Source organism: Miniopterus natalensis, chromosome 1 (genome assembly GCF_054644295.1).
Source record: "Miniopterus natalensis isolate mMinNat1 chromosome 1, mMinNat1.hap1, whole genome shotgun sequence".
NCBI lineage: Eukaryota > Metazoa > Chordata > Mammalia > Chiroptera > Miniopteridae > Miniopterus > Miniopterus natalensis.
Window position 1 is genome coordinate 136,684,038 of NC_142081.1, and position 25,888 is coordinate 136,709,925.

Consider the following 25,888-nt stretch of genomic DNA (forward strand, 5'->3'; position numbering starts at 1 on the left):
TAACAATTATATATTAACCTTAATTACATATTACTAACTATTAACATTATTAATTGTTGTACTCTATCGTCTATTACAGCCCATTCTCCACACAGCAGCCTGAGTTTTTCATTAAAAACATAAATCATATCATGTCCTTCCCCTGCTTAAAATCCACTGATGCCTAGTGAGAATAAAATGCATTTTATGATTTATTATTATTAATTAGTAATATTATTATCACTATAGCATGTAAAATCCTCAAAGGCCCAAAAGATCCGGCCTCTGCCCACTGTTGAGCAGCATTTCATTTCAGCCCATCACTGCGAACCTCCCTGCCTTGGACCTCACGCATGCCCAGCTCATCCCTGCTCTGCTGTTGTCTGTCTTACCTGGTAGGTTCTTCTCCAGGTCTTGTCTGGACTGGCTCTTTCTCATCAGCTCACATGTCACCTCCTCTGAGAGGCCTTCTCTGACCTCAGCAGATCTCCCTTTCCCAAATGTCTAGTCATCGTCACCTCAACCAGTTTTATTATCCATGGCACTGAAATTTTTAAGCCATTTTTAATTTAATTTTATTATTTTTTTATATTTATTTTTTAAGCCATTTTAAAAAATGTATCTGTCCCCTCACTCCACTGGAATATTGGCTCCATGCAAATAAATTCCTTATATTTTTCTCTTTTTTTAATCCTTTGAACCTAAAAATCACTTGTACCTAAAAAGAACTTAGCACCTATTAGGCATAGAATTTTTTTGGGTAAACTTTTTATTTGCAGTATATCATATATATGGAAAAATCTACAAATTCTAAGAGTAGAGCTGAATGATTTTTTTTTTTAACAAAGTGAACTCACTCATGTGATCCTCACCCAGGTCAAGATTATAGAACATTAGCAACACCTCAGAAGCTTCTCTCTTTGCCCCTTCCCAATTCCTATCTCCCTAAGAATAACTGCTACTGTGACTTCTATCATTAGATTAATTTTGCCTGTATTTGAACTTCATGTGAACAGAATTAGTCATACAATCTATGCTGTCGTGTGTCTGGATTCTTTCATCCAGCATTATATTTGTGAGAACCATCCATGTTTTTGCATGTAGCAGTAGTTCCTTTTTTCTCATACTATACAGTACTTCATTTATACATTTTATTTCACTCTCTTCCAGGTAGACATTTTGGTTGTTTCTACTTTGGAGATATAGATAATGCTGAGGTGAACATTTTTTTATACCTTTTAGTGCACATTATATTGGCATTTCTTTTCAGCATGTGCCTACAAGAGAATTTCCTCAGTCAGAGGATTTAGCTTTACTAGATTCTGCCGAACAGTTTTCCAAAAGGGTTTGTCCAATTTACAATCCTGCCAATAGCATGTGAAAATTCCAGTTGTTCCCCATCCTCACCAACACTTAGTATTGTCAGTTTTCCTAACTATCATAATTTTGGTGAGTGCCTTAGTAGTTTCTCCTTTTAAGATAAACCAGCTGTCTGGATGGAGTAAGTCTCAGAGAATAAATCAATGAATAAATACAGATACAAACAATCTGATAAAATCAGAATTTTCTAATGGATATCTGTGTTCTCTGGTTTTGCTCATGCTGGGTACCAGATTCTTGTCAAAATGTTCAAGTAAGGTTTACTAGTTCTGATATTTACACATAACAGTACCTGGAGGGATTCTTTGAGATTTCTTTGGAGCTGCTAAAGGGGTTTGTGGATAGTGGTTGAGTTAATTATGATTCTATCATGAAAATTTGATACATCTTATCATATGAAGTTACCGTAAGTTTCAGAGACACAGTCTGATTTCACCCTCATTTTCTCATGCTTCATAGCGTTCTAGCCGCAGACACTTGTCCTAATGTTCACTCTTTTCTTCAGCATTCATCACTAATTCTTCAACTTTACTTATAAGTGGATTCAATTTATAGTTTCAAGTGCCGGGTCATTATCAAGCAATTTCTTCTACTCCTTCCAGTGTTGCTGCCGACTGTGACCGCGCGGTACTGGTGCTGAGTGTTGTGCTTGGCTCGCTCTATATTGCTTACCATTGTTATATGGCAATAATAGTTCCATACAGCAGCACTGTGGCTGTAATAGTTTTGATCCAGTTGGATTTCATTCTATCATCTCTTTATTGTTGGAATCTTTGACTTATTTCAGGAAGTTATTTTACCATTTTTATCAAAGGCACACGTCACCTATGTTTGGACTTTTTGATTTGTCTTTGGTTCCACTATTTTAGAAGTCATTACTGGGAAAGCCATCTTTTTGGTGTTACTGAAGTGATCGCCCACTTCAGTTTGGACTGAGAGATACCTAAGGCCCTTCCGGCACTCCCTTGGTTTAGGTAAATTTGCTCCGAGAGTAATAAAGACGGAATAATGTGCGATTTGGGCTTGGGTCTACTTCTCTGGTTCTACTGCAGCCCACTGGAGACAGAACCCACGAACATAAAGCTTTTGATGACACAAGGGACTTAGCGGCTCAGTTGCAGTTCCAGCTACAGGAGACAAAGGAATTTGGCACAACTTGACCTAGGGATCCAGTGAAGTTCAGGGTCATGGGATGTAGGGCATTCGTGGGGCTCACTCCATCACTCCCTTCAGGTCTTTGCTTTGATGTCACCGTGTCATCGATATGCTGTGTTCTAGGCTGTATCTTTTCATCTCTCCTCTCAATCATCAGATGGAAACTAGATTTACCTCCAAAAGAGAGAAAAGCCCTAAAACTCAAGGGCCCCATCCTTTTTGCTGGGATGGCTGGAAAGTGAGGAGCAGAGATGGAGGGGAGTACTCAACTCACTCACATTTGATGAAGAAGTGAGAAGACCTCTCCTAAGGAAATTTAGAGGCCTGGAGGGCTCGGGTATGCATGATAAGGCCATTTGGAAAGTTCAGTAGCCTGGGCATCTGTGAAAAAAAAGAAAGCAAAGTCTCCAGACTTTTGGAAATCTTTGTTTTTATCACCCGATCCTAGTCAATTTCATAACTATCATAGCACACAAATACCTATTGAGTTCCTAATATTCATAAGTTCCCAAGGGTCTAAGGTAATTCACAGGCCTAACCCTCTTCCAGCTTTATGTCCCACAGACCTTTAATATATTAAGCTTTTTCTGCTTTGAGGGTTAAAAATACATGCATTCCTCTGTAGAAAAAAGGCTGCCCTCCTCGGATAGGACTGATCGCATACCAGGCCAGTGCAGGTGCAAAATATACCAACTCTCGGCCCCTGCGAGCGTGCTGGCGCATGTGGTGTGGTAACATGAGACGGAGATCTTTCTGTGAGCTTGCGGTCCTAACCAAGGGGCTGAATGGGCTTTAATGCTTTCTGTATTTTTGTGGTCGACATTGTTGTTGTTTTCAATTGTTAATCTGTTAGTAGTCAGATACGATTTCTTACTAAGAGACAAATGCATACGAGATGTCTTTTCTTGAAAGTTACCAGAATATTGTCATTGAAATCTAACAGATTAACCTTTAAACATTTTTGTGAAAAAGAAAGAAAAACATAAAAATAAACAGAACAGCTCTCTGAGTTGCATCTACCCCAAGGATGAAGACCATTGTCAGCAATCAGACTGTCGACCTCCCAGAACATGCCGACATCACTCTGGAAGGACGCAGTTATTGCAAAGGGTCCCAGAGGCACCCTACGGAGGGACTTCAGTTACCTCAATGCACAACTCAGTCTCCTTGGAAAGAAACAGAGGCTCCAGGTTGACAAATGGTGAGGAAATAGAAAGGAACTGGCCACGGTTGCACTCCCGCAGCCATGTACGGAACACGATCGAGGTTGTTACACGGCCCTTCCGTTACAAGAGGAGGTGTGTGCACGCTCACGTCCCCATCAGCGTCGTTACTCAGGAGAATGGTTGTCTTGTTAAAATCAGAATCTCTTGGGCGGAAAATAACATCCGCAGGGTTCAGATGAGAACAGGCGTTGCTTGTTCAGTTGTTTAGTACTATCTCAAGCCCAGAAACATGAGTTAATTCTTAAGGGAAACGATACTGGAATACTGGACTTGTATCAAATTCAGCTGCTTTGATTCAGCAGGCCACACCAGTGAAAAACAAGGATATCAGAAAAACTACGGATGGTATCTGTGTTTCTGAAAAAGGAACAGTTCAGTGGGCTCATGGATAAGACCCAAGTTGCCCAGCTACAGAAACAGCAAGATGCCGGATGATTCCTCAGATTTATTTGTGATATTTTAAAGATGCAATAAAAGCCCTGAATTGATTTGGGGTGTGGTGGTGGGGGGAGGGAAAGCAGAATAGGTAGGAGAGTTTAAGCATGTTCCTAGCTCTTAAAATTCACAGAACACAGTTACTATGAATGTGTTTGCTTAGACAGAAATTAGAGATTATAAATGAAGGTGATGTAGTCAGGAAAAGATTTGTTGATGAAAGAGAAGTCGTAGTGGTATCAATAATAATGTTGTCGAGTGAATAATTTTAACATCCATCAGCTTATGTGATCCTCATGACAACCTGTGATGCAGGCAGAATATTAGACAGTGCCATCTCCATTTTATAAAGCAAGTGAGAAAAGCTATGAGATGTGCCCTAATGTACTTAATAAGTGGAGGAGACGAGATTAGGAATCTAGATGCCAGATTTTCTTTGCCTAACACCAGGTTGCTTCTCTGATAATACCTTAAACTTGTAGAGGATCCCTTAGAGATTAGAAATATTTTCACATGTATTATTTCAATGGATATTATATATTTTTAAAATTATTAACATTTTATTAAGTCCTACATGAATAGTGTTACTGAGAGATGTGCTTGTCTTATTCAATTTGGTCAAGGTAGATGGAATTTTATATATAAAACTTTTTATAGACATAGTAATTAAAAGCAGCCATTTTTTGTCATCTCCACTCTTTCCCGCTAGTAGATAACAAAGTTGTCCTGTTTGAATTCTCTATTCAGAAATCTGGATCAATAGAAAAACTGAAAAGAGACAGGAGGAAAGACAAGGTCTATAGAAGAATGAAAGAAAAGAGTGAATTTTTCTTTTTCAAATTAGACCTGGTATGCACAAACCTATAAAAATGTGCTATCTATGCTATTATTTCTGTGTTCAGAATCATTTTGTGATTAAATTGGGACAATGAGTTCCTGATGCCTCATTGTGCAGGACTATGGGAAGCTTTGATTTGTGCATTGAGGTGCAGGATATTGAAGATTCTCAGGCTTCCTTTGAGAAGTTCTTGAAATGGAGGGTCCCAGAGCAGACCATTTGGGTATTGGCAGTTGTCAGAGTAGCCAAGACGGCATCTTGGGTGACTTTAAGATAAGAGATTCTGAACTGGCCACAAGTTCAGAGATTGCATGTGTTGGATTTCTTGCTGGGGTTTCTTTTGGAGGAACAGATGAACTCTACAACATAATCACTGCCATCCACTGCCAGTGTGACGCATTTGAAGGGGAACCCATCTGGGCACCATCTATAAACACTTCACAGTAGAAGAGCTTAATATTCAACTGGAAGATAAATTTCCAGTGATTTCTAGGAACAACAGTACAGAGAGTTTTTACAGCTGCTACCGTTTAGCCTGCAGACTAAATGTTCTGAGATGATTGCTGGTCAGCTGCCAAGAGGCACTCTCTAGCAAGTTGATAGCGGTCATTGAAGAGCTTCAGTCAATATTTGTATGTCTGTCCATCCCACTATATTTCATGATGGTGGTGGTGAATTGATCTCATTTGAGAACTGCTGTACTTCAGATGCCAAAGGACCTGGGTGATGGGGAGGCTGCCTCCCCTTATCACTTCATAAAGTTCGCCTGCCAAAGAGATCACCAGATGTTTCAGGCCCTGTCCTCCTTTGGAAAATCCCCCAGAAATTTTTCTGGAGGTCTGTATATCCCCCTTTAAAAAAATAGCAACCAAAGTTGTGATTTAGAAAGGAATATCTTTGCTTTCCCTACCATCTCTTTTGAGTGCTGATATTTGAGTGATCTCTTTAAAAAGTAAACTCTATAGGAGTGAGATATGGCACCAGGCCTATCACCTCGTAAGCATTTATACTTAATATTTATAAAATGAATACTGTTCAAATTTACTTTCTTTGGTATGTCTTATGATTATAACAACTCACTGTGAACACTGAAAATTTCAGAAAAATGACAGTGTTGTAAAAATAATCTAATGGATTTTTAGATAAGCCCAAAGGAAGAAACTGGACAGATAAAGAACAGCAATTTATGATTTAAGTTTCCTCCGTTTCTTAGAGTTGTAACTTAAGCTCACAGAGGTTTAGGGCTGGAACCCTAAAGGCCATTGCTGGTCCCCAGTTCTAAGGATGTGAGAGACTGCTGGTCATGATGTCTTTTTTCCCCTTTCTGCCTTTCTTCCTCTCTCCCTCTTTTATTTTTTCTCTGCTTTTGTTTGTTTGGGTTGGGTTGGGGTAAGGGAGAGACTATTTAGACAGATAATGTTATACATCATGATTCACATGCTCTCCCAGTGAATTTTCATTAATCACCTCTCAGGAAAAATAGGTTTTTCCCTCACGCGGTTGTGAAACCTAGTTAGGGCTGTGCAGCGGAGTTAGCGCCGGAGCAGTGCTCTTAGTCTTGGCACTGAAATCGCTGCTGTCCTAATGATCTGGTAATATTCCAAAAGAGATTAAGAGTTTTCTCAAAGGGACAACGTTTTCTGTAGAAACAAGATGACTAACCACTTTTATGATCCTGGTGATTTTTTGGCTTCAGTATTATTCTTCATTACTGCCCTCATTTATTTTTAGGTTCTTTTCAGTTCTGCAATTTCTTATTTTGATTTTCTGCTGCACTCAATTGGAGTCACTAATGATAGTACTCTTTGTTCTCACTGTGGAAGTCCAGAAACCAGCACACTGTTCTTTTCATAGGTAGTTGAAAGCCAATATGCCTTAGTCATGGGCAAGTCTCCACTTGCCCACTAATGCATTAGACGGCATCCCATCAGCGGTTGAATAAGGAAGGCACAGGAAGAAAGCACACCTACCAGAAGACATTAATTTTGTAAAATTTAGCAGAACTCTGAGGCTTAAAATTCAGGGACAAGGATTCTCTAGGACAGCAGTAATGCATAGATAGGCACCGTGTGTCATCAGTCGTCTGAGCAACTTCATCCAAAGCTTCATGCAGTTGGAGGGGGTCAGGGAGCCGGTCAGCAGGAAGGCATCTTGAAGGGTGAGTCTCCAGGATGCTCCTAATTCATAGCTAGGAACCAGAGGTTTCTTCCATATCTGAGGTTTGGAGTCAGTTGCTATGAAATGTGTCCTAGGCACATTTTAATGCTTCTTGGTGATTGTTGAGAACCAAGAATCAGGTTGAGAATCACTAACCTAAATGAAAGTCTGGCGGGGAGTTCAGGATCAGTGCTGGGTGAAAGGCAAAGCACTGGAGCTCCAGTCAGAAGATTCTTAGTAACTGTGTGACCTGGGGCCATTCTCCTGTCCTCTCTCTCCATGCCTCTTTGCACAACCAGGATAATGGTGCTCCATGAGTTGTTAAGAGAATCAAATTTTATTGTGTCAGAGTTCAGTAATGTTCCTCAACTGAAATACCATGCCAGCATCTAGCACAATACCTGCACAGAGTCAAGCGCTTGTCAGCCAGAATAGAAGCTGGCATCTGTGGTCTAAGAGTCAGGAAAGTAAGCAGTGGCTGCTCTCCCCTCTTGGCCCTGATGGGGCTGAGGCTGCTAATCATGCCAATATATATCAGATTAAAACACAATAATAGTAGCTCAAGTAAAAGAAAATCTTGTCTGTTTTATGAAACAGCTTGCAATCTTAATCAAAACTTCAAATTAAAACTAAAATGTTGAAAGTTCTATAGCCAGGCATTACATTTCTTTTGAGAAATACTAATCAAGCTCTATTGTGGTACCAGTTGTCATAATTATTCTTATTTGTGTAATCTCCCCACCGCTCCTTATTCCCTGCTCTGCCAGGCTGCTTTTATCAGTTTTATCGGGTGAGTTTTTCAAACTTGACCCAGCATTTCTTGCGCCTTGTCAGATGCCTTGAGCCAAGTGTGCTACAGCGACATTGCATACTGCGGGTGCAAGGACTGCACTAGCAGCCGGATCTAAGCGACATTCAGACCCTTAAGGCTGCTTTTTTTTTTTTTAAAGCTTAGCTTTACAAGTTAAGAGGATAAACAGATGCATCAGAAAGTGGAACCGAGCTTATCAAACATTCAGTAAGAGCATCTGTTTTGGACTGACGTTTTCCGACTTCCCAAGGGGATTTGTGGCGAGTGGAGAGAGCAGTCACTGAGTGCACACCCACCCTCTGTGTGTCTGCCAGGGACCCGTCCTGTCCGCTAAGATCACTCCCCTGTGCTGCAGGACTTGCCTCACTCGCCGCTTCTTCCACGAAGCCTTCCGCGCTGATGGGCGCCACACTAACATGTAGCATTCAGTTGGGGGTTCATGCATCTCACTGTAGCACACCTCGTTTTATTGTGGCTCGCTTCATTGAGCTTCACAGATGTTGAGGTTTTTTACAAATCGAGGGCGAGACCCTCCACCAGCAAAGTGATTACAACTCACTTGATTGCGAAACTCCCTTTTTTGCCGTGGTCTGGAGGGGAACCAGCCGTATCTCGGAGGTCTGCCTGTACATGTGCTAGCATGTAACAGGTTCCACTGCAGGAAACATAGTGTAAGCTACTCCATGTGTCGGGGCTTAAGTGATAGTTCTCCGAAGAGAAATATCCTCCCGTGCCTATTCTACACTAGGTTCAGCTGTTCTCCTCAGTTAGTTCCTTTCTATCTTTCCATGTTTCTTGGTTTTTATTTCTGTTCTGTTTTCATGGTTGTTGGCTCCCTGATTCCCCGGTAGACTAAAAGCTCCATCTAAAATGTCTGATCTCTGAGAAGCAAGAGAGTTACTATCTACCTAACATTCAGATCTTTAACATGTTATTCTTTTATTATTAAAAAATCCCAAGGATTACTTGACATCAGATTAGAAATATTAGAAATGATCATTTAAAATTAGGTTTCCAATGGCGTCTGAAAAAAGCAATACATGGATATTGTAAAACAAAATAACAGGTAGTGTTGTTAACAGTTTGAAGGATTTTTTTTCATATTTTTTTAACTATCAGTACATATATGCGTAACTTTTTTAAAATGTGCACAAACTGGATGACACCATGCAGAATGGTCTGTGCCTTAGATTTGTTCACTTCATTGTCATGTATCTTGGAGCTCTCCCAGGTCGCCACCTAAGGCAGTATGTTTTATAATTGCACTGTGTTTATCGTAATTTACTTAACCATTCCCATGTCAGTGGACTTTTAGATTATGTGCTCCCCATCTTTTATATATCACAAAACATACAATTTGGTATACTTTTGCGAGTAGAAAGGGTATATTTCCAACAATGGAAGGTCAAAGGATGTATATATTTTTAACTTTGATATATATAATATTGCCATTTTAGCCTCATGTGTCTCGATCCACAAGGTGTTTGGGAGACTCAAATTTTTAAGTGGAGATACCTGATTAAAGATTCAATCAAGATAAGTGAATCAAACCTAGAAATGATCACTCAGTAAAAAGTGAACTTGTACACTCTGAATTGTTAGTGGAAGAAGAGAGTAAGTAAATTATCGAAAGACTACAATGATATCCCCATTTAACTGCTGATTTATAGGACAACACCCCCCCCATTATTATTATTGAAAAGAAGTGTTTTTAGTAAAGGCTAAATACTAGACCAGACTAAAGTAGACATTGTTTGTTAAGAATATCTGTCATCAGGTGTGGAAAGGTTTCAGAAGTTGGGTCACACTCTGTTGATAGAGATATGACAGTGACACGGAGATGCCATTGCTCAGTATCGCAAACACTGATCCTGTCTCACTGCTCAAGGTATTACAGTGGATTTTTTTTGACTTGTTAATTTGTTTACCTGTTCTGGGATCATTACTATTCTTCCTACTCTGGAAAATGTCGGTATCTAAGACGAAGGGCAGTTTGTCTTGTTATCAGGAAAATCAGTGACCTCTCCTATGTTTACAACCAGTTGCTACTATTAGATCAGCTGTTGCCATGTTTTGACAACTGAAAAAATTTCTCACCTTTTTTATTCTTTTTCTGATTATAGGATATTAGGATAATAAAATATTTTCTTTGTCCAGCCCTGGAACTAATCAGTTGCACCTTTAGTTATTGAGTGAGCAGTGCGGCGCACTGCGGGTGGTTGGTGCATCAGATAAGCGATCCTTCAGAAGCCTTGTTTTGATTCCCAAATGCCTTGCATTTCAATTGAGGGCCAGTGAGGGAACAATGAAAAATGTAATTTTATCAACTGTTGGTGTTCATAGTGAAATAATCGAAAGTATTATACCTAAGGCTCTTGCTTCTCAGGGCAGAATTCTGGAATTCTTATAGTCATTACTGAGCTATTCCACTTTGACTTCCAGATGGCATTAAAATTGGAAATCTGGAACACAGAGTCATTCAACCTTTTCTCAAGTTCACAAGGGGTCAGACCTCATGGTGAGAGCCTGGGTTTGAAAGAAAATTAGCCATGTCTTTCACACTTCTTCAGATAGACCCCCAGCAGTAACAGAAAAAAACAAACAAAAAACAAACAAAAAAACAAAAACAAAAGTGAATGCAACCTGAAAATGAGAACTTGTTTTCCAAACTTACTCAATATGTCCAAACATCTGTTTATGTAACACATGAGGTGTCCAAAGTAGACTCCCAAAGACAAACACAGATTTGTCCTCCCAGTGTTATTGTTGGCACCACAAATCGTTTGTGTCAGAATTTGAACTTTATGTTAAACATCTGCATGTTTATTTACATGTTTATTGCCTCCTACAGTCCGCTGTAGATATTCTCTCCCTGCCCAACGAGCACTGTAGTATCTGACACTTGGTGGATGTTGATGACATAGGTGTTCACTGAATAAATGACTGTGTCTTTTTCACGAGGCCCAATGACAGTGTGGTGAAGCGTTGCAGGTGTCGTTTTCATTGTTTACTCTGTATCCATTGTAGCTGGTCACCTATTTAATATACATGTTTTTTAAATTGTCAATCTAATATATGCTTGCTTTTAAATAGTCAGTCAGAAATGTACATAGTGCAAATGAGAAGGGTCCTTCCCCGGCTCTCCGAGGACCTCAGCTAACAATCTGATGAGCATTCTTGGCACCTCCTTAGGTACATATGTGCCATGGCAAATCGCTAATGATGAATAAACAGGCTTCCTCTGGACTGCAAATCCAGAGCATTAGTTTGAGAAGAAGCACCTCAGCTAACCATGCTGTGCTTTACTTCAGATCTCTTCACCGAAAGGTGCCCGACTTAGCTGCAGGGGAGTAGAAACATCCACAGCTCTCTCTACTGAGCTATCTCCTACTCCATTAACTGTTATCATCAAAACTAGGCTTTGGCATGAAAAATGATATATTTCTTCCATAAAAAAACTAAAAACAAGGATGGTGGTGTGACTCTACAGCTGGGAAAGGCATGTGATGTAGTCATCTGCCCTCATTAAACACACTGACCCAACCAATCAGCCTCTTTGAGGCCCTTAGATTTAGAATAATCTTTATCATCTGATTGAAAGATAAATTTCACAGGAACCAGATGCTTTTCTATACCAACAGTCTCTCCTTCAAGACAGTCTACAGAAAGTGCTCATTTCCTATCATATTGTGAACTTGGTAGCTGTCACTTATTTTGTGAAAAGTTGGTTCATGAAATAAAACACCTAACAATAAAACACTTAATAACATGGATAATCATCAGTGCGAATCAAATTCTCTGTGTATCAGTTTCCTAGGCTTTTAATTAGCCTTCACCTCTCCCACCTGACACAAGGAGAGGAGAGAGGTAAACGACTGTAAACAAGGAAAGACAGATCAAGTAAAGCAGCAATAATAATTATAAATAGTAATTAAATAATAATTGATAAAAACTAATACTCAGCACCTATCTATCAAAGACTCTATGCTAATTAAATACCTACCTATATTGTCTTTTTTACCCCCTACCTATATTCTTACACGATTTATAGAAGTAATTTGCAAGTTAGATATGACTATCATTTCAGATGAAGAAAGACCAAGGCAAGTTTAAGTGATTTGCCCAGTCATGAAACCAGTAAGTGAGAGCCCTGTGATTGGAATTTGCAACTCTAATCTATTGGTCGTGGCCTAGAGTGGTTGGGAATTTTGATGTTATGTCCAGGCGTGGCCAGAAAGAGTGTCAAGACTGATTAGTCATGAGTATGAGTAGGGACTGGGGCTAACAGAACATAATCTGCATATTTGTCTCTTGCATCACAGTATCTCACAAGGTGATGCAACTTAGGGAGGAAAATGATCACCTCCCTTAAAATATATTTTGTTAAAGTACCACAGTCTAAGGGCCCTGTGCCCAGTTATAATAAAAAGCCACATGGTTCCAAAGTGTCCAGTGGCTGAGATGTGCCAGGGGCAGAGTTACTGACTTCCCACAAATAACAATCATCTTATTGACCACTCAGCTCCCTGATGGCTCCCCAGTGGTAGCATTGTCACATCCCAACAAAGCAGCTTTGCCCACAGACACATAAGCCCGATGGCTGGCACCGACAGTTTCCCTGAGAAATGCACTGTCCTCTGCTCTGAGTAAGCCTTATTGTTCAGAGTTGAGGGAGTGAGGCATATGTCCAGATCTGGGACAATGATATGTGCTATGTTTCTGTTGTCAGCAATATTGTGGGTCACCATTGGTTAAAACTTTCAAGTCTAAAATGCTCTGAAATGACCTTCTCACACCCTAACCCTTATTCTTGAAGACCTGTTTGTCCCTAACTCAAATACCACTTCCTCTGAAGTCTTCCACCACTACCTCCAGCAGCAAAATTGGCCTATTGATTGTCACCCCAGCATCTAGCACAGTGCCAATAAAACTTTAACAGTTCAAAGAATAAGTTAAACTGTGCTGATACTTAAGAAATTGGTTGTAATTAAACTAGAGTGGTTTTTGTGACTCAGGAAGATGAATAGATAGTAACTATTCCAAAGGCACTTTCCTTGGCTCTACTCTGATAGCACAGTCTAGCAGCAAAATATAGTAGAAGAAGGACTTTGCTTCCTGGGAATATTGGGCTGCAGTCGACAGGGAGAGACATGCTCTGTAAAATGTGCTGATGGTTCCGAAAAGTCATAGATCTGGAGCTAATGATCAGAGACTGATACATGTTCAAAGTGTGTCATTTGTGTGTTCCTTTGCTTTTGGTGTGTACAAAAGTCATTGACATATCTCCCGCTGGTCTATGAAAAGGAGACAATTGTAATAAGTAGTTCACCAGCAGTATCTATGACTTGATGCATTTTATAGCCACAAAAGGTCAAAAGCCTGCTGTACGTTGTGTCTGCTGGGATGCTTTGGGCTGCAAGTAATAGAAAGCAAAACTCCAAGTGGCTTAGACAATAAGGAACCTTAGCTCAAAAACAAGAAGTTTTGAGATAGAGCCACTGAACAATTGATTAACTGAGTAGCATAGTCACATCTTGAAGGACTAGTTTGCCATCCCCTCTGAATTAGCTTTGTTCTCCAGGTAGCTCCCTCATGGTTGCAAGATAGCTGCTGCACTTCCAGGTAACACACAGTAAGGAGCAAGGAAACCTTCCCCAAAAGACCCAAGCAGCTCTCTCCTCACATCCCATTGGCTAGAATTGGGTCAGCTCCTATCATAACAAATCATTGATAAGGGAAATGGGATTACTAAAACTTGCTTAGGCAATTAAGATTTTCTCCAAAATTGAGGATATGGTCACCTTCCTTGGGAGAACCTGAACTAAATCACGATTCTTTTACTGTGGAGAATGAGAAGGGGACTTGGCTCTTGAATAGGAAACGAACTAACCGTGTCAGCTACGTCTGCTCGGCGGAGACGACACATTCATATTTTCCTACTGCCTTCCAAGTACCCAGTATGCTAATAACCTTAATCTGGTGATTTCATATTAAAAATAAGCCATTATCTGGTAAGGTAAGGATAAGACAATAAATTCAGATAAAACAGAAAAATCTCCATTATATGATTTCACCAATGAAATTCAACTCCCCACTTCTAAAGTAGGACAATACATTGAAGAAGCTTAGGTCATTCTGTTAGGAGGGGAATTTCTTTGAGATAAGGAAGTGAGGAGACAACCTCGGAGTGAACATGGGAGAAGAGCTCCCCAAGAAGAGGAAATATATGCAAAGATCCTGAGACAGAAAACTGATTGGATGTGAAAGTGCTGGAATGTTTGGTTCACAGTGAGCAGAAAGAATCACAGGAGGTAAGGGTGGAACTTCTGGAAAGGGGGACCGTTAGAGCCTTGTAGGCCGTGGTAAGGAGTTGGGGGTTCATTCTAAGTGCACTGAGAAGCCACTTGAAGGATTATATAGGATATACAAATAAAGAGGTTGCACCAATAATCTCATGCAGTATTCTTTTAAATGCTGGAAGGACTAACTCCATTTAACATAGACTGTGTGTCATTAGAGAAGTTACTTAACAAAGTCCCAACTTAATAGTTGGTTCCTAGGAAATCAACTCCATTACCTTGGTTCTATGCAGAGTTGGTCTTTAGTCCTAGTCATCAATGCATGTTTATGAACAGGGTGGCCTACTGGAATGACTTATTCTGGAGCAACTCTAAGCTGTTTTAACTAAAAGATGGTGCCTCTGAAGAGAAACTAGCTATTTCCCAATTTGGTGATGCTGCTACTCATTTCTGTAGTTATTCACTAGTTTTACTCCTAATTGATTTCTAGAACCTAGAAGGGGATACTGCCAGGAAAAAGATGGGCAAGTGCATCTCCCCAGACGGTCAGCCAGCTTTCCCTTTAGTCATGTGTGTGGTTTGAATACTGTGATATATTTGCCTAAGGGATTCAATCATAATGGAAGCTGCTCGGTTCCGTTGCCAAGTCTTTTCACACTTCAGGTTACATCAGTGAGCTCAACACATTCCAGAGCTCTCTCTTTCCTTGGCAGCTCCTTGATAAAAATTTTGTATGTTGGTTTATTTCTCAACAATCTTTCACTTTTTCAACTGTCTTTTGGCACTTATGTCTATGTGGAGGCAAACACATGACCCGGCATAGAAGAACAGTGTCTGAGCAGTGTTAGTACATGGTTATGGGAGCTCAGAGGAGTGAGCCTGGATGGGCTTCCTGGAGGAGATGGCAGTAGAGCTAAGCCTTGAAGGAGGTTTCTTCTGGCTTCTGTGAGAAAGATGGATGGGACAGTGGAAAAACATAACCAAGGACAGTGGTTTAGAGGCTGCTGCAGGAGGCCAAGGAGGCCTGGGCCTTTTAGATGCAGAGGAGGAGCTGGCTGAAAGAAATAAAAGGAGAGATTCCAGGAATAGAACCAGGGGGACTTGGAGAATGATTGGACATAGGACAGAACTGAGAGGATTCTAAGAGTTCTCATCCGACCCTGTCTCACCCCCAAGGTTCTTAAGCTGAAACATAAAGGTCACCAGTTCTTCCTGAGGTCCTGCCCTGGGTCCATTCCCCTTTTCCATGACCTCTTTTTGGACACTGAGGAAGAATAAATGGTAGTATGTGTGCTCTTCAGAATAAAGCCCCGAATTTCATTACTCTTGTTCACAAAACATTTGAAGATGCTTCTAGGTAAGTGCAAATTATAATGGTGCATCTGTGCCTGTGTGGCCAATGGCAGGCAGCCTTCTAAGTATGGTTAACATTAGAAATGAAATTATGTTCCTAAATGTTGTTTTTTTTCTCTTTTCATTTGTGAAGTATATTCGGTGCTCTTCGAACTGGTGCTTACATGGTGTACATTTTGATGACCAAAGGCCTGAAGCAGTCAGTTTGTGACCAGAGTTTTTACAATGGACCTGTCAGCAAATTCTGGGCTTATGCATTTGTGCTGAGCAAAGCACCTGAACTAGGTGGGTATCTCCTCTCCTTTCATTTCTTCCTCCTTCACCCCCTTTATAGCTACATACCCACAATATTTACTTAAAAACAATTTAAAGGTCCTGTTTTGTTGGTTGCAGGAAAGTTATAATTAATGACTAACTTCCACTGTTTTTTTCACTCTCCCCTCCCTCCTTTTAAATCATTGTACATTGTATATATGAAGAGCAAAGTACATAGAACATGCAGATTTCAAGCACTACTGTACATACACCTGCAGGGGTGTGTAGAATACACACAGCCCCTTCCCTGTGGCTCATTAGCAGCTCAGCTAATATCAAAATAGGAGGAAAAATTAGCAACATGACTATTTCCAAGTCCCATACCAAAGCATATTTCTGTATCTGGAATCAGGATTCAGACTAGGAAATTAACTCTCCTTTGAGTATCCTCATGTCCATTTTAACAAATGCTAAGGGTTGGTTTCTGGTGGTGTTTTACTTTAATCATCAAACAGACGGGCCTTGGAGAAGAGGAATGTAGTTCATCTTTGAGAAACTTTTTTTAAAAAATGGTTATATTTGTAGATTCCTAAGGTTTTTTTTCCTTCAATCCTTTAATGGGCTTCAATATAAGTGTGTCACAGGTTAGCAGAAACAGTGAAAAAAATAAATGGCAACGATTTGACATGGGTACAGTTCCCCAGGAAAATATTCTTATTGCCAGAGAAAGGAATCCACTGGTGATAATAAGCTCTAAGCAGTGCTGGCCACTGTCTTACAAACAGGTACATATCTTTGGGAACACCTAGCTATCCTCTGGGTTTCTTAATTTTTTTTACCTGGAATTAAGAATTATATGTATTAAGTTAAAAATGTTTATTTATTTTTAGATTGTGTTCTCTCTCCCATTTGTCCTAAAAAGGGGGTTAGAAGTTATAATTTCCTTATAAGCCGCCTACAATACAAGATATAAACAGTCTTTCTGTAAGGCGCCCCTAGTTCGTGTCCTATGTCTTTTCATAGAGGTCTCCCTGATACGTGTGTCAGCAGCCCACTCACTTTCCACTGGGTGCAACACACCTGCTGCCTGCAAGTAGCTGGCTATTGGTTTGAACTGTTGGTTTGATTTTTGTCTCCCCAGGTCAAAGACAAGGGAAGAGCAGCACAAAAGAACTTTTTCTAAAAACCTTTCTTAAGTAAGAGGCAGGGCTACAAATGGGTCCTCTACACAGTCCACAGTATAACTAGGTCAGTGTTGTATGTGCCCCACACACAGAGCCTGTGTAGTCTTAGAGCAAAGTACATTAGTATGTATCCCTCCCTCCCTCCCTCCCTCCCTCCCTCCCTCCCTCCCTCCCTCCCTCCCTCCCTCCCTCCCTCCCTCCCTCCTTCCCTTCCTCCCTCCTTTCCTTTCTCCTTTCCTTTATTCCTTCAATAAATTTACATTAAGCACCTACCAGAGGTTAGGCATTTAATGGGGGCTAGAATGGAATGACTACTTTATCTAAAAAGAAATTTATAATACACATTTTATGAACTAAGCCCCAGGAGGCTACTTTTTATATTTTAACTAATGCAAAATCTTAGGCTACAGAAGTATTTTTCAAGCCTGAAGTTACAGACAGTGCCCAAAAGCCTGCAGCTATGTTTTTAGGAATATTCAAAATTCTATGAGAATGTTTTTATTTGCAGATAAAATAAAACATTGTCCTGCCAGATACATTTCTTTCAAAGTGATTCTTTTTTTTTTTTTATTTAAATTCATAGAGTTTCTGAGTTAGATCACATGGTCTCAAACTAGAGTTAGTCTGAAAATCTGAGCTTGTCTTCTTTACCCCTAGGGTTTTGTGGCATTTTTCTTTAAATAAATTTATATGTTATTAATATTATATCCCATTGACTTGTAATTTATGCTGTATAATAGGTATCTTTATTAATTCCCCTATCTTTATTGATAAAGAACTGATTGCAGATGTATGAATGCAGTAAATGCATGAAACGTGTAACCCCTCCTACATTCCATTCCTGAACACATACAATTTACACCTTACTACCCGCAACGAATTAAAAAAAAAAAAATCAGAAATGGTGCCTCAGTGCATCTGGCTCCTAAGCCTCAAATTGCAAAGGAACAGCTTCAGTCTTTGTTTCTAAAAGTGTCTTTACGCTGAAAGCGCAGATTGTCTGTGTCCTGAATTTTCTCCAATTGTATTTGAGGGACTTTAGAATAAAAACAGTCCTTTCTACCTTTTGAAGGAGTAATTTATTGAAAAGCCACTCTAAGCTAGTCACCTTTCTTCAAAGACATGACTAGACCGTGCTCTCTGCCCTCATGACTTCTGTTCCAGATTGAAATCAAAGTTTTAGGATGGACAGAGTTAAGATCCCCAGACTATTAGTGCAGCCTCAGAGGTGAGGTGTATGTGCTCTCATCCTCTGTCTTGTTAGCATGTTGGTCTTGGCGATGCTAATTAGTCACCTTGTCTTAATTTAATCCAGGCCCAAGATTGCCACACCCTGCTCCCCAAGGCAGACATTATAACTGAACATGGGGTCGTCCCTCTTGAGCCCAGAAGGAGCTTGATAAGCCCTTTTCTGTTGAATCCTGCCACAGTGGTTTGTAGGTTTGATGGAGTTTCAGATCCATTACACAGGCATTTTCAAGGTCTGAGTGCCCTTTTCAATTTTAAAATATGACATTTCTTTCAAATATTCTGGAGCTCATTTGATAATGGCCTTCCCAAGGTAACGTGCTGAATCAAAACAGATCCTAAAATCAGGCCAATGCAGTGTCCCGGAGGCAAGCAGCCCAGCGCTTGTTTAGTGAACATCTTTGTTTGGGAAGTTAAATTCCCTCCCAGTTTTTTGCTCTTGGAAAACCTTGCCACTACCATTTAATTAAGAAAGATTTTTCCATTTGGATTATTTAGAACTTTTCTTATTTTTAGGTTCTAAGTTCTGTTTTTTCAATACTCTGAGATTCTGGACTCCCTTATGCGCATCAGAAAGAAAAGGCCTTGTGAGAAAAAAGAACAGTTCCTCCTTGTTCAATTCAGAAACTCTATATTCCCCCCAAAACTTGCATGCCTCCAGTTGTCACTAAACTTTTGTTTCTTGCTGTGGCAAAACATGCATAAAACTTACCATTTCCAAGTGTACGGGGCTACAACACTGAGAACATTTGCATTGTTGTACACTCGTCACCACTATCCGTCCCCAGCAGTTTTTGTCCCCCCCAGCTAAACTCCCTACCCACTGAACACTGCCTTCACTAAATTCCTAATAGCAAGACAGGCGTTCTGCTTCAGCAGAGGCCAGTGAGCTCGTTTCAGTGAATTGCAGGGTTGCCACCTACCAGGACAAGTGAGGGGAAGAGAGCCACCAACCTGCCTTGAGTGCCAAAATCCTGGAGCTCCTGCTCTTTGAATTCTATTAGAACCTGCTGAGATCTGGTTCTGTTAAAACTTGGAAACATCTGCTCTGAGTCTAGGTCTTTGCTCCATTGAGCTTGTCTTTGTTTTTGAAACTGACTCAGCAGAGCCCCAGCTAACTGTAAGAAGCACAGCAGTCTGTGACCAACCACACACAGAGCGACTCTGGGGGCCGTGCGCCCCCTGGGGATGTCCCAATGCTGAAGGGACACTTAGGCATGAATTCGCCATGCACTGCCTTCAGGCTGGCTCTTGACTGAAAATTGCCGAACCAAAGGTTAGAGAGATTATGGTGAAGAGAACACAAACCAGGTCACAGTATGTGACATGGCTGAAATGTTCAAGACTCAAAAGTCCCAAATACTTTACACTTAGCCAAAATCCTTTTCATGATGCCAACTGGACCTTTGGCTAAGAAAGATTAGTTGGCCAACATCACATAGTGCCTATCCTTAATTTGCATTTCTAGGACACTAGCTTTTGGCAAGCCTGTAAATATCATGGCTTGTGACAAATCAAATGTGATAGTTTGTGGTTTCCCAGAGGGAAGAAACTGTGACTGCCAGAGTGGTGTGACTGTTGCATCTCAGCTGTAATGTTGAAAAAACCATGGGAAGTCTCAGGGAGCCCTTCCAGAACCCCCTATTTTCCCCTTGCCCAAGGGAAACTATCATCTGCTGGGTCAGTGGCCTTCTTGGGGACAGAAACCTTGATATGGCACTGGAGTGGTACTCCTGAGAGGCTCCAGGGCCATTGTTGAAAGGCATACTCCATCTACCACCATAACTCCATCTACCATCCTGCATATCTGTTCTGAAAAAAATCTTAAGTGAATTCAAATTAGTTTTATTTTTGCCCTGGCTGGTTTTGCTCAGTGGTTGAAGCATCGGCCCTAGGACTGAAGGGTCTCGGGTTTGATTCTGGTCAAGGGCACGTACCTCGGTTCCAGGCTTGATCCCCGGCGCCGGTCTGGGTGTGTGTGGGAGGCAACTGACCGATGTGTTTCTCACATTGATGTTTCTCTCTCTTTTCCTCCCCCCCCCCCCCCCACTCTCTCTGAAAAGCAAAAATATCCTCGGGTGAGATATAAAAAAATAATTTTATTTTGAAGGTCTCATGACATGTCCTTTACTCTCACCTCCCCATATTAAGATTAAGCCTGAGACCACCCCCTGCACTCAGACAGGAAAAACACAAAGCAGCTTTCACTTCCAGAACTATGGTTTCCACTTTCCATTCATGTTAGCCCATCCTAACGTGGTCATTGTCTTTTGTCTCCTACTACTCTCCTCACAATGAAATTGGTAAGTTTTAGTATAAAAGTGATAATAGAGTTAAAATTAAATCTATAAGACTTTAAAGGGATGAAACACATTACTTTATAGCAAATAAAATTTATTATAATGTGTTTGAATATTGTGTGGGACTAAATTTGTTTTTAACATGCCATTCCTTGGACTTCTACATTCTTTCCACTGAGAACAAATGTAGGCTGGAATTACTGTGTCTACATGATCATCCACGGAGGAAAGGAAGGCCCAGAGTAGTAATTGCATAGAAATAGTAGATCTTTGACAGGTACACAATATAGCACAGTTTAACACTAAGAAGTAGACCCAGGTCTCCTAAGACTAGTTTTGTCCCTTAAGCATAGAAGTGAGAGTAGAGTTACCGTCACCATCGATCATTATCAGTCTGTCGGATATTTGTAGGAATAATATGTCAGGTATCAGAAGAGGGAAGACTTCAAAGAAAATTTTATAATAGGTTCAGAAATGCAGCAACTGGCAACTTTTCTGTTTTAAACAAACATGAAGTAATAACGTTTAACAATTCAGTGGGGAAACTAATATCTCCTGCTGAATGGAATGGGGCACCGCCTGTGTTACTCTAACCACGGCCACCTTTCCAAGGTCCAGCATTCTTTTGTGCCACAAGTTTTAGGGCACCCTTGAAGTATGAGGTATAGCACAACTATAGGTACTAATTACCTTTGTGCTTAATTAAATTTCAGAATAAGAAGAAAGGCCACCTAGTTCTCCTTGTTGTACAAAAAGAGGTCAAGTTTGAGTTCACCACAGGTCATGAGGATGTTGGTTTTCACCATGTCTTGAGAAGCATAGGGATAGAAAGAGAGTGAAGCATTTGACTGCATGAACCCTCTTTCTGTCCCACATTCCAATGTCTCTTCCCTTCTTTGGGTACTTGTTAATGGAATTGGGTGTATCTGTTCTTTTTGTTGTTGTTGTTGAAAGTATTACAGATGTTCCTTTTTTCCCCATTGACCTCTTCCACCCGCACCCACTCCCCGCCCCAGGCCTTCACCACACTATTGTCTGTGTCCATGGGTTATGCATATATGCATATATATTCTTTGGTTAATCTCTCCCCACTCATTAGAAAACATGTCCCATGTATATGCTGTCTACAAGAGACCCACCTGAGGGCAAAAGATTCACACAGGCTGAAAGTGAAGGGATGGAAAAAAATATTCCATGCAAATGGAAATGAAAAAAAAAGCTGGAGTAGCAATACTTATTTCTGACAAAATAGACTTCAAAATAAAGACCATAACAAGAGACAAAGAAGGTCATTACATAACACTAAAAGTGTATTTGTTATTTATCCATTTTTACATGTGTTCTACAGTATATTTTTCAGGATTCCTGGACTTCTCAGGGAATCATTGCAAATATATAGCATCTACGTACCTGAGCAAAATTCCAGCTTCTATAATATAAACTCCCTACCTTAGAAACAGTGATCTTTTTCTTCAAGGGGATAATGTTTATAAAATTTTTGATAGCTCTAGAGAGCTATTTCAAAGTTAACTCCTTAAAAATGTATGTCAATCTCAGTTTTTTATCACTTGATTCATTGCTCTAATAAAATATTCCTGTTGCCCTCTTCGGCAAATATGGTAGAAGATGACCTTTGTTCTCTTTCTCTGCTTTTGCCTTTTGCTTAAATTTTACTTTTCTGCGTACCAAAGAAAATCAGTTCACTGCTCTAGAGAGGCCTAAGAACATTGTGCTGGGCACTTAAATTCTAATCTGTTTCTCTTGATTGGTAACTGATCTAAGTCACTTGGCTCTTCCAGGTGATGTTTCCTAAAATGTATGGTGGAGTTGGAACTCAGGCAACATGCTTACTAACGTCCCTTCCAGATCAAAAATTAGTAAGGTTTAATGCAAAACACCTTTCTAAAAGTAACATTTATTGGGTTTTTACGATGTGTTTAGAGGGCCTGTTGATAATCCATATAATCCTCAGACAATTCCAAGCTACTATTATTATCACCATTTTACAGATGAGGAAATTGAAAAACAGTGGGAATAAATAACTTGCCCAGGGTCACAGGTAGTAAATATCAGTCCAGGATTCTAACCCAGTCCATCTCACTCTCAAGAGCTAGTTCAAGATAATCTACTTTTCATGCAAAAATATCAACTATCACCATGTCGTGGTCCAGGGGCTCATGTCCAGTCTTTCTCTCATTTGTCTTGCAGGAGATACAATATTCATCATCCTGAGGAAGCAGAAGCTGATCTTCCTGCACTGGTACCACCACATCACTGTGCTCCTGTACTCCTGGTACTCCTACAAGGACATGGTTGCCGGGGGTGGTTGGTTCATGACTATGAACTATGGTGTGCACGCCGTGATGTACTCCTACTATGCCTTGCGAGCGGCGGGTTTCCGAGTCTCCCGGAAGTTTGCCATGTTCATCACCTTGTCGCAGATCACTCAGATGCTGATGGGCTGTGTCGTTAACTACCTGGTCTTCTACTGGATGCAGCATGACAAGTGTCACTCTCACTTTCAGAACATCTTCTGGTCCTCACTCATGTACCTCAGCTACCTTGTGCTCTTCTGCCACTTCTTCTTTGAGGCCTACATCGGCAAGATGAGGAAGACCACGAAGGCTGAGTAGTGTGGGAACTGAGGAGGAAGCCATAGCTCAGGGTCATCAAGAAAAATAACAGACAAAAGAAAATGGCACAAGGAATCACACATGGTGCAGCTAAAACAAAACACATGAGCAAACACAAAACCCAAGGCAGCTTAGGGATAATTAGGTTGACTTTACCCAGTAAGTTTATGATCCTTTTTGGGTGAGGACTCACTGAGGGCTTCTCGATCTCAAAAGGACCGCTGCTAGAAGACTCCATCCCCTCTTTATCTGTCAACTTTAGGACAAGTGAGAGCAAAAGTGAGCCAGGGGCAGAGAGAGAGAGAGAGAGAGAAGGCAAACAAAGGCTATTAACACTGAAAAATATTTAGAAAGTGTTATATTTCTCTAAGGATGAAAGAAGTTTACTTAAAAACTGTGCGAGCACATGCACACACAATCCTTTCTAATCTTTTTCACACTAAACGAGCCAATAGAATAAGTAAAAATGGAAGAGACACAGGGTGTATATCTAGAACATTCATGCTTTTGCAAAAATTGAAGCCTTTTTAAGAAAGGTTAGCAGCTGTAGCTCCCACGAGAAAAGATGTCTTAATCACCTCTTATGGAAACGGATGTAGACAAGTATATTTCAACTGGTGTTTCTCCCTTAACAGCACAGCCTCAGGCTAATGAGTTTGCCAAGACCAAACGGGGCGCAGTGTTTCCCCCAGGTTCTTCCTGGGAGGTTGGGGACCATGCAGCTCAGTGCCGGAAGGAGCAGCTCCATCTCAGAGCTTCTCTGATCGTTCTAACAGTAATTTCTACTCTGAGATATGAAGCATTATCCTTGGCTCGGGTGCCCTGGGCTTTTGAAAAGAAGAGTAAATATGGGATAGAAAAGATAAGACTCAAGTGAGTGATTTGAAAATGGATTCTGTTCTCCATGTAAAAAGGTTCAACCCAGTACCATTCTTCAGCTGGGGAAGGGAAAAAACAGGGAAGAGAAGTGAGCCGAAGATCCATACAATGTGTTCCCCTCCCTATTTGACTTCACGAGTACTCATAACTTTCCACATGAAAGCTTGTGGTACAGTCCATATTTTCTATATTTTTGTGAATTTCAAAAAGAAATCTGCAGGGCTCTTCCTGATATTGGTTGAACACTGTGTTTCTGCATCATCTGCATTTGCTCCCTAAGCGATGTAGAGGTGTGTAAAGTGCCCTCTGCTGGTCAAGTGGAGATACTTCAGCAAACACTTCATGGGAAGTCTGGCTGGAACAGTTGACAACCAAGGGCCCCCTATAGACTTATCCTTCAAAATTTAAATGATACAAAATACAAGTCATATTTTTGGCCAAATCAGAAGACATTCTTTCTGCTTCAAGTCAGCTTCAGAAATTTTTTTTTAAAGGGACTTTTTTCGTGCTGGAACTCAGAAAGTCAATTTATTAAGAGCCATATTCTTTCAAAACAAAAAGCTAGTTAATATATTATTGGTAATATTTCAGTCCTTTACAAGCCAAATAAATGTGTAAACATTCCTAGTATTTCAAAGAAGCAATTATGTAAAGTTGTTCAATGTGATATAATAGTATTCTAATTGGTTAAGTAGCTTAATGATTAGACAAACTAGTTGAAAAAATTAGGGGTTACTACACTGCATAGATTATACACGCATAGCCACACATGTATGCACACAGATGTGGAGTACACTGAACTGCAAAGCCCAAATGGATAGAAACATTTTCTGGCTAGCAGAAAAGAAACTGTTGTTTATCTTTCTTGCTTTACTTGAGAGTGTACAGTCAAAGGGATTTTTTCAAATTATTTTTATATTATTTTAGCTTTAATTGTGCTGTCATTCATGAAACAGAGCTGCTCTGCTTCTCTGTCAGAGATGACAAGGGCTTTTTCAGCATCTCGTTTATGTGTGGAATTTAAAAGAATAAAGTTTTATTCCATTCTGTGTGAATGGTTTGAAAAATGAACAAAGAATCCATGCAAACCAAGTCATGCCTATAGACTGAGGTTGGGGGCGGGGCGTATGCAGGGAAGGAAGCTGTTACATCTGTGTTAAATTATTATGAACAGTCTGATGTCTTGACATTGGTTCATAGATGAGAAACAATTAAGGGAAGAATGTGTTACTATTGGCAAAAGCTGACATGAGCTGAAAAGATAGGTCCTGTCGTAACAACAAATAGGTCCTTATGATGCAAATAATGTTATTTTGAGCTTTGAAAATACATGATACTGTGCAATAAGCTTTTTTTCTTATTACAGAAAATAAGCAAAATAATTAAAATAGGGGAAAGGTCAAATAACAGCTGACGAGTTTAATTGAAGGACCAGTTAAAGCTCATCTGGTTGATTTGATTTAATTACTTGACTATTGATTTATCATTGATCCTTTAATGCAGGTTAGATAGAATAAAGAAGTGAGCATAGACTCTAAGTGATTCCCAAGCACTTTCATTTTGATGCAGGTTCACACTGGTGTTCACTTGTGAAAAAATCTAGAATTTTCGTTTACAGGTTGAATACCTGATAGTTTTAAAATTAGCTAAATACATCTAAAGGCATTTCTGATGTTTATCATGGGAGACAAAAAAACACATGTTAAAAAAAAATCTGGTATTACAGGTTTAGTATAATGTTTTTAACATCTTAGCT

The 25,888-nt window shown here is 40.2% G+C and overlaps 1 protein-coding gene and 1 pseudogene across 1 annotated transcript in view; both read left to right on the forward strand.

Moving 5' to 3' along the window:
* Nucleotides 1-25,210, forward strand: part of ELOVL6 (ELOVL fatty acid elongase 6) — a 129,100-nt gene extending 103,890 nt beyond the window's left edge. Inside the window, exons 4-5 of the mRNA XM_016209465.2 lie at nucleotides 15,767-15,918; nucleotides 22,829-25,210. Of these exons, the coding sequence (XP_016064951.1) occupies nucleotides 15,767-15,918; nucleotides 22,829-23,253 (577 nt within the window). The 3' untranslated portion in view covers nucleotides 23,254-25,210. The remainder of the gene's footprint in view (nucleotides 1-15,766; nucleotides 15,919-22,828) is intronic.
* On the forward strand, nucleotides 3,066-4,132 carry LOC148094415 (large ribosomal subunit protein uL6 pseudogene; annotated as a pseudogene).
* Nucleotides 25,211-25,888: the final 678 nt, after the last annotated feature.